General features: G+C 46.9%; 1 protein-coding gene across 1 annotated transcript; it reads right to left on the reverse strand.

Moving 5' to 3' along the window:
- Nucleotides 1-201: 201 nt before the first annotated feature.
- On the reverse strand, nt 202-8356 carry dhrs3b (dehydrogenase/reductase (SDR family) member 3b). Its single transcript, XM_068316379.1, has 6 exons — nt 7796-8356; nt 3481-3624; nt 3103-3222; nt 2514-2752; nt 1909-2034; nt 202-1809 (listed from the first exon to the last, which is right to left on the reverse strand). The coding sequence occupies exons 1-6, from the start codon at nt 7988-7990 to the stop codon at nt 1725-1727; spliced, it is 909 nt and encodes a 302-aa protein (XP_068172480.1). The 5' UTR covers nt 7991-8356; the 3' UTR covers nt 202-1724.

Genomic DNA, 8356 nt, shown 5'->3' on the forward strand with positions numbered 1-8356 from the left:
AACCCTCCTTCAGATGAGATTGACTTCCAACGGCTCATGATCTCTGATGATCAGGTGACTGATACTGTGTGCAACTCGATTAACGCAATAACCGTCAAACCGTCGATCACGTCGATGTTTTGACGCTACTGAATCACAGCAATGCTAGGCGCCAGCTACACAAAATGTAGGAAACAGCTCTAAAGACTTTTTTATGGATGTAAGAAGTGTTTTATTTATATGGTTTCAATATATACAATATCAGCGTCTAACACGTAACATCTGCACCAAATAGTAAAATAAAAATTAAAAATTCAACCTAGCTAAATCCTAGCAAGAAAGCAAATGAACACACTTTCAAAACTTGTCCTGTGCTAACGGTGGCGTCCAATCAGTGTGTTTCCTGGACACACACCTGCTGCCAGAGCTGACGCCACAGTTTGACAGCTTTATGGATTACTGCAGATTTGTAAATCATATTGTTTAACTACTATTCTGAGTCATTGCAACAAAATTTTATTCTATTGCAGTTCTTTACTTGAATGACAATAAAGTTATGAGATCTATTGGTTTCTCCTCTTTGGCTACAGGTGCTCATTGGCTACTGTCCTGTCTCGTGTCAAGTTGTCTCCCAGGGGACAAGAGTCCTTAGTTTTTCAGTCTTTCATAATGTCCTCAGTTAAGAAGTCATTTCAAGGCTCTAGATTGACCAGTTGCACAGCTATGATGGTCTGGTTTGTTCTGAAGTCCTGGGATGTCCTCAGGTTCTCGTGCAGTAAAGCAGAAGAGGATCCACAGTCGACATCAGTCCCATGTGATCCACCATAACACGTGTGTGACTGATCGAAGAATACAGAAGACCTGGACTTTGTTCTTCTGCTTGAAGACGAGAGTCTTGTCTTCAGCTACTTATCTAAAATATGGGTCTGTAGCACGACACAGCTGGCTATGGGCAGGGTACACCCTGGATGAGGTACCAGCTCATTGCAGAGCCACACATAGACTAACATATGTTCTCACTATAGATAATTTTTAGCAGGAAGATTTTTGGAGGGAGGAGGAAGCGGGAGAACCCGGATAGAACCCAGACATGGAATCGGACCTGGAACCTTCTGGCTGTGAGGCAGCAGCGCTACCCGTCATTATTATATGCCATGTTCTGTCAGTGTGGGTTAGAACCGTCTGTATGTGTGACCATCTGGTTTGGCTTCATTACACTCATGGATTGCCCCACCCTGCTCTGATGGAAGACAACAATAAAACACATTAACCCCCGCCTGTGGTTCATATTTTGACAACATCTTCACAGTCAATCATTTTGGGATGTTATCACACTGCTATGAGCATCAGATCCCAGGACACCCAGTCCCTCCAGCTGGATAAACCGGTCCCTGTGCTGGATGCATAAAGAACCACAGTGCATCCGTGATACTCAGTTTATTATCTTGTTTTGATTCAAAGACATTAAAAGAGAATAAAAAACAAGAGTAAAACAGACTAAAAGGGTTACAAAAACCTACGGGTACAGCCCTACGCATGGCTTGTGTTGGAAATGAAAGTGTTCAGTTGTCCACACATAAAACAATCACTTGGACCTGCAGAGACTACCGCCTCGTGTGTCCCTTCAGTCTTTGCCTTCACATCATGGAGTCTTTTCCACCTCCAGATGTCTTAAGGTCCACATTTTCCTTTATAACACCTCAAAGTTGACGAGGTCATTCTCACAATGTACGTGCAAGTCGGGTTTATGTCCTCCCTTTGAAAGTGTTCATGCACGTGTAACTCCCAGAAAACTTGTGGATTTCTTCAAGTGCAACTTGTGGCATGAAACTAAAAAGCAAAGAAAGTAAAGGGAAGAAATGTTAAGCACAAAATAATCAATGCAAACAAGAAAAAACAGGTAAATACTGACAAAGATATTCCTTTTACCTTTTGAGCATGGCGAGGACATGCATAGTCCAGGGCAGGTAGAGGAAGGCCTTGTTGGTTCTGACCGCATCCACAGTGTTCTGGGCAACCATCTCTGGCTTCAGAGGAGGAAAGAGCTGTGGGAACCTAGAGAAGACCTCGTTTTTAATGACAAGTCCCACAAAATGAAGAAAGCTTTTTTTTAGATATGTCCATTTCTCATATGAAGTTATCCGAGTTTACGATGGAAACAAAGCCCCCGCTGGCTGGCGTGATGTGCTTTCTATGGCAGCAAACCAAAAAATGTTGGATCAGCAGTTGGACTAAGTTGCCAAACTGTACATTGAATACTTCTGATAGTTCCAAAAAGCTGTTACACAACACTTTTTATCGCTGGTGGACGAATTCACCTACTTAGGAACATTCTGTGTCACAGATGCAGAGTAACAACAGGAGACAGATTTACACCTGTCTGCCACATCTACAGCTATCCTCTGAGCTACACAAGAATGTTACTGAACTGAAAACCATCCACTGGTCTAGATAAATAGTCTGGACTACCAGGACTAGCATTAGCATTAGCATTCCTAGAACCACACAGCTGGGACAACATGGGGGTAACAAACCTGACTCTCATGCCCTGGAACATCTCTGTGTTGGTGTGGAAGGGAAGCACGGTGGTGCAGCCGACGCCCGGACAGTCCAGCAGGCCCAGTGTGAGGCTCTCCATGAAGGCCAGCGACGAGGCCTTGGAGGTGCAGTAGTCTATTGCCCCAGGGATGGGCGACTGGGACAGGATGGAGTTGATGCACACTACATGGCCACGCTGGAGCTCCAGCATCCGAGGAAGGAAGGCCTTTGTTGTCTGGAATGAGTTCGACCAATGTCAATGAGGGGCAGGTGAGGACACATTCTAATGGTGTAGACAGTCAATAAATAAATACTAGAAACAAAATCAGTTCTCAGCTCTCAGTTGCATTTTGAGGCAAAACGTCTTAAAGGAACCTTCTTAAAGTCCAGTGGATTGATTTAAACAGCTTTGGATAAAGACGCTATGAGTTTCTAAACCCTTTGATGTGTTCAGGCCCAAAGAGGCAATTTTGAAAAACTATCATAAAATCATTAATTTCACAAATGTGAGGGTGCAAACTGTAAATACTGCTACAATAAAACGCCTCTACTTTAAAACAGCCTCTCTATTTCAGCAGGTCTTACCCAAAACTGTCCCATTGTGTTGATGTGTTGGGATTTTAGAAGGGCGTCGTCGTCGCTGTCCATCAGACTTTTGCCGTGGACTACGGCTGCATTGTTCACTAAAATGGTAACATCCCCAACCTGAGACGGAAAAGCACAACAATGGAAATAAAAGACTTGGATTTTGTGCGTTTTCCCTCTGCCATCATGATGAGATGCAAATGTGTTTCAGAGCTGTCAGCAATATTCCCCAACCTTATTTAAATATTTCAGCTGAAGTGTAAGCTATACACCAGATGGGAACAAGAGCAGCTCAGAGCCAATAAGCATACAGACAGGCTTCACACTGTGTTCTTTCTTTGCAGGTGGAAATATTGTGTAAATATTACGCCGGCGTACCTTTTCTCTAACTGCCTTGGCCTGCTTGTAGACCTCCTCCCGGTTGGCCACATCACACACAAAGTAATGGCATTCGGTTCCTGAGAGAGAGATCTCCTCAGCTGTTTCTTTGAGGCACTTCTCTGTTCGGCCCCACAAGATCACCTGGAAAAGAAGAGAGAAATGGGTGGAAACAAACCGGGACACACCCCGCATTGAAAGTTTGAGGAGATCAGACACCACTCAAACCAGTTACTGGTCTTGAGTGGAACAACGACGGATGTCAGCAAAGGGATTACACGTTTGGCTCCGTTTTTCTGATGTAAACGTGTTCTTTTCATTCAAAGAACAGAAAGCCCATTTTCATTCCAACAAATCATTTGCGCACAAGATTAAAGGCCTGGGAGTTGCTTTCTGAATGAACCGTCACTTCATCCACCCCAGTCTACATGCAGGCCGGTCATCTGAGCAGGGAACTGGGGGTGGATGGAGGTGGGGGAGTAGCAATTGGGCAATTAGATCTGTCAGTCTTTGGGGTCAGGGAAAGGTAGTGAAATCAGGGGGTGAGCCCTCGTCATCTCTCAAACACAAATTCTCAGAGATTACATGGCCCGTTGGGCAGATGAGCCCTGTCGTTTCTGGTCAGAGAGTTTGAACATGGTGAGTGTGTGTGAAGGGCTGAGGACGCCAGTGTGGGATTTGGCTGGTCGCCCGTGACCAAGGTTAATATTTGAGCAAAACATCCACTGAAAAGTGATCTAGCGTGTGGGAGAGACAGAAAGACTGAGTGTTCACAAAGACAGAGTGTCTCCAGCACTCGCTCCAGGTCAACACAGACGGCATCCTGCAGTATCAGTTCAGATCTTCACAAATCTTGTCTTGACATCTCCTCAACAATCATCTGGAGCCAAAAAAATCTGCACATGCAAAACTGTTAAAAATAGTGATGAGTGTGATTAACTTCAGCTGCCAGCTGTCGGCCATAAGGGAGACAGTCTCTTGGACACTCAAGTTATCGTGGACCAACTGTCCTTTGTTTCTCTAGCTGTGAACCAATGAGGGCTCGGCTCCCTCTGCTCCAGTCACTTCTGATCGACTATTGTGTTTGCTTCATTTGCAAACCCATTTGAGTAATCAGGGAACGCAGACAGGACCTGATCAACACCTGAAACCTTTTAATAGGATTCCAGCCTGACAAACAAAGCTGACAGCTCTCATTAAAAGTTGGCGCTGACACGGTGCTCTCCTGGGGGAGCGTTACCCAGTTCATTAGGGTTATCTCACATCACACATCCACCACCCCCACAGCAAACAAGCACGCGCCAAATTGCATTCTGGATGAAGATGGTAAGAAAACAGTTTCAGTTGACCTTGAACGAGCCCCCGTTGCTATCGCTGATAAACCAGTGACTGCTCTGCTTAGCAACACCTTCACGACACCTCCAATAAAGAACACTCCTGACACTGACGCGTCAACAAAGCTCCAGAGCGTACGTGTCCGTGTCCCCGCAGCTGGATTACAGTGATACTCTATCTGCTGGTCCTGAATGTATGGGTGGGTTGGAGCGTCTCTTCACACCCATTGTCAGGCAGCACAAAGAGGGGGCAGCAGGAGTTCAGGAGGCAGTCGCCTGCCGCTGTCTAATTACTGTGGAGACCGCAAGGTCAGATGCAGGGCAATACCCAGCTGGGAGCGGTGTGCTTCCCGCCTCTCACACACACACACACACACACACACACACACACACACACACACACACACACACACACACACACACACACACACAGTCTCAGTTTGGTTCGTCTTCTTTACAACATACACCAACCACATCAAGTTTTTACATTTTCTTCTTGAATTGTAGTTTTACCGTTAAATATTATCTAGAAATGATTTATTGTTCTGTAGTCGTCCTCCTCCCAGCCGTTGCTTCACTGAGTCTTCCTCAAACCGTGAAAACCAAGAAACCACAAAGAGGTAAAAGGAAATTCCAGCTGCCAATCTCAAAGGGGCTGGAAGTAGGGTGAATGCGAGCTCACGGAGGGTAACCCCATTCATAATTACCCTCCTCCTGTTATCTCCTCAGACAGAGAAGGATTGTCAGGCACATTACCACAGGTGTTGTTTTCACGGCCTTCACACCTTGATCACACCCCACAATGAGGTGCTGAAAAGCACGGCGACATCCTTTGTTGTGCAGCTGCAATGGAAAGCTTCAGACCCGCTGGTTTCTTCTTGCTGTTTCCCCAAAGGACACGGCTTTGAAAGAGAGCGAGGCAGTTCCTGTTTCATTCTGCTCCCAGCTACACATCAAGCGACTGAAGTCACACCTTAAGAAAGCCTCCGAGACGAGCCCATGTGACAGCCATGAGGTAGAGACCAGAACCAGATGAATTAATGTGAAACGGTGTGACTGATCTGAGGCTGAAGGACTGAAGCTGCTCATCACGTCGTCAGCGGTCAATGTTCCACTGTCAGTGTTCCTGTAGGAACCGGACAAGAACAGTGAGCAGGACCTGCTGATGAAGCCACTGGACAATTCCAGCCATAGATCGGAAGTCCTTGACTTTGATGGATAGGTTGGTCGACAGGACAAAAGGAGCTCCTCAATAAAAATCCATTAACTCCACTGACTTTCAATTTAAAGTTTGGAATTCCCTTAAATTCCCTCTGCAGTGTAATCTGATGACGCCTGAACTTCACTTAAAGACTGCAGAATGAGGCTACAAAGGTGACTGTTCACCAGAGTGGGTAAAATGTTCTTTCTTTATATGGAACACATGAACTGATATCCCCTCAGTCATCACTGATGACCCACCAGGGGGCAAACATGTCCCCACATCATCTGTCTGCATCATCTCGTTATTTCTGACGTGTTCGAGACATTTGTGGTCATCAGTTGTAAAGAATCAGAACTCATTCTCAAAGCTTCGGGTTGTTGATGCTGCAATCAAATCTCATATCAGCCAATCAGCTGGGAAGAATCTGGATGAGTCATACTGTCAGTCATACACTGCCCCACCTGTCCAGGTGAAGGCAACACAACACACGGTCTTTACATGAACCCTCATCAGTTCCTCCTGTTGCTGATGGCAGCAAGAGTTCAAAGGTGGAAACCAAACCGAAGATGAGCTCCGCAGGTAAGTAGAAAGGCTGATATATTAGTGGCTATGAGGGGGGACAGCAAAGACCTCTGGGTAATATACCTCTGGAAATGTCCGTCATCCCAGACCTGGACACCGATAATTTCACTTAATCCACTTCCTTTACCAACCTGCCCTCTGGTTGACCCCAGGTGTTGGGCAATACCTGAACTGAAACAGGGCAAACTGTCTGGTCTCTGATCCCCAGTCTGTAGTCTCTAATCTACAGTCTGTAGTCTCTAACCTACAGTCTGTAGTCTCTAACCTACAGTCTGTAGTCTCTAACCTACAGTCTGTAGTCTCTAACCTACAGTCTGTAGTCTCTAACCTACAGTCTGTAGTCTCTAACCTACAGTCTGTAGTCTCTAACCTACAGTCTGTAGTCTCTAACCTACAGTCTGTAGTCTCTAACCTACAGTCTGTAGTCTCTAATCTACAGTCTGTAGTCTCTAATCTATAGTCTGTAGTCTCTAATCTACAGTCTGTAGTCTCTAACCTACAGTCTGTAGTCTCTAATCTACAGTCTGTAGTCTCTAACCTACAGTCTGTAGTCTCTAATATATAGTCTGTAGTCTCTAATATATAGTCTGTAGTCTCTAATCTAGTCTGTAGTCTCTAATCTACAGTCTGTAGTCTCTAATCTACAGTCTGTAGTCTCTAATCTAGTCTGTAGTCTCTAATCTACAGTCTGTAGTCTCTAATCTACAGTCTGTAGTCTCTAACCTACAGTCTGTAGTCTCTAACCTACAATCTGTAGTCTCTAATCTACAGTCTGTAGTCTCTAATCTACAGTCTGTAGTCTCTAACCTACAGGCTGTAGTCTCTAATCTACAGTCGGTAGTCTCTAATCTATAGTCTCTAATCTACAGTCTGTAGTCTCTAACCTACAGTCTGTAGTCTCTAATCTACAGTCTGTAGTCTCTAATCTACAGTCTGTAGTCTCTAATCTACAGTCTGTAGTCTCTAATCTACAGTCTCCTGTCTCCAATCCCCAGTATCTAGTCTCCAATCCACAGTCTCTAGTCCCCAGACCCACTGGACCTACTGAGAAGTTGCTGTCACAGAACAGTAGGGTAGGCTGACTACTGGGGGGTCAAAGGGGGGTCAGGCTTCTGGTTTGGACTCAAACTAAACAAACTGCTCCTAATCTCAGTGAGTCTAGAGTTGAACCAATCCAACAGGTCGGATCCCTTACCTTTCTGCAGCCCTGCCTGGCGAACTCCTTGGCCAGGTGTCGGCCGATGCCTCGCCCCCCGCCGGTGACCAACACCAGGTCCTGGGTCAGGTCCTTCCTGCTGCGGGGCAGCACCGACAGGAGACCGGCTCTGACGATGGAGCAGAACATCTGAACCGGGAACAGGAGGACGCGCCACGTGCTCCTCCACTCCATCGCGCCCCGCCGTCAAGTCCCGTTCCGGTCCGGTCCGGTGGGGCGGGTCGCTGGTCAGGAGAACACCGACTCTAGGAGCTCCCCGCCGCGGGAAGCCGCATGAGGAAGCCGCGGGTGGAGACGCGCTCGGAGCGCAGAGTAGTGTGACCTGCGCGGCTCTCACGTGTTAGTGGACGCGGACGCGCAGCGCGTCCCCAGAGTGGGTGAGTGGGTGAGGGAGTGGGTGAGTGGGTGAGTCAGTGGGTCTTTCGCCCGGCAGCAGCCGCTCCGTGTCCCGTCCCTCCGCGCGTCGCTCCGCTCCAACAGCGCAGCCCCGTCCCGGTCCGCCTCTTATACCAGCGCCTGCCCCGGATCCGGATCCCGCAT

The sequence above is a fragment of the Antennarius striatus genome, chromosome 5 (assembly GCF_040054535.1).
Source record: "Antennarius striatus isolate MH-2024 chromosome 5, ASM4005453v1, whole genome shotgun sequence".
Taxonomy (NCBI): domain Eukaryota; kingdom Metazoa; phylum Chordata; class Actinopteri; order Lophiiformes; family Antennariidae; genus Antennarius; species Antennarius striatus.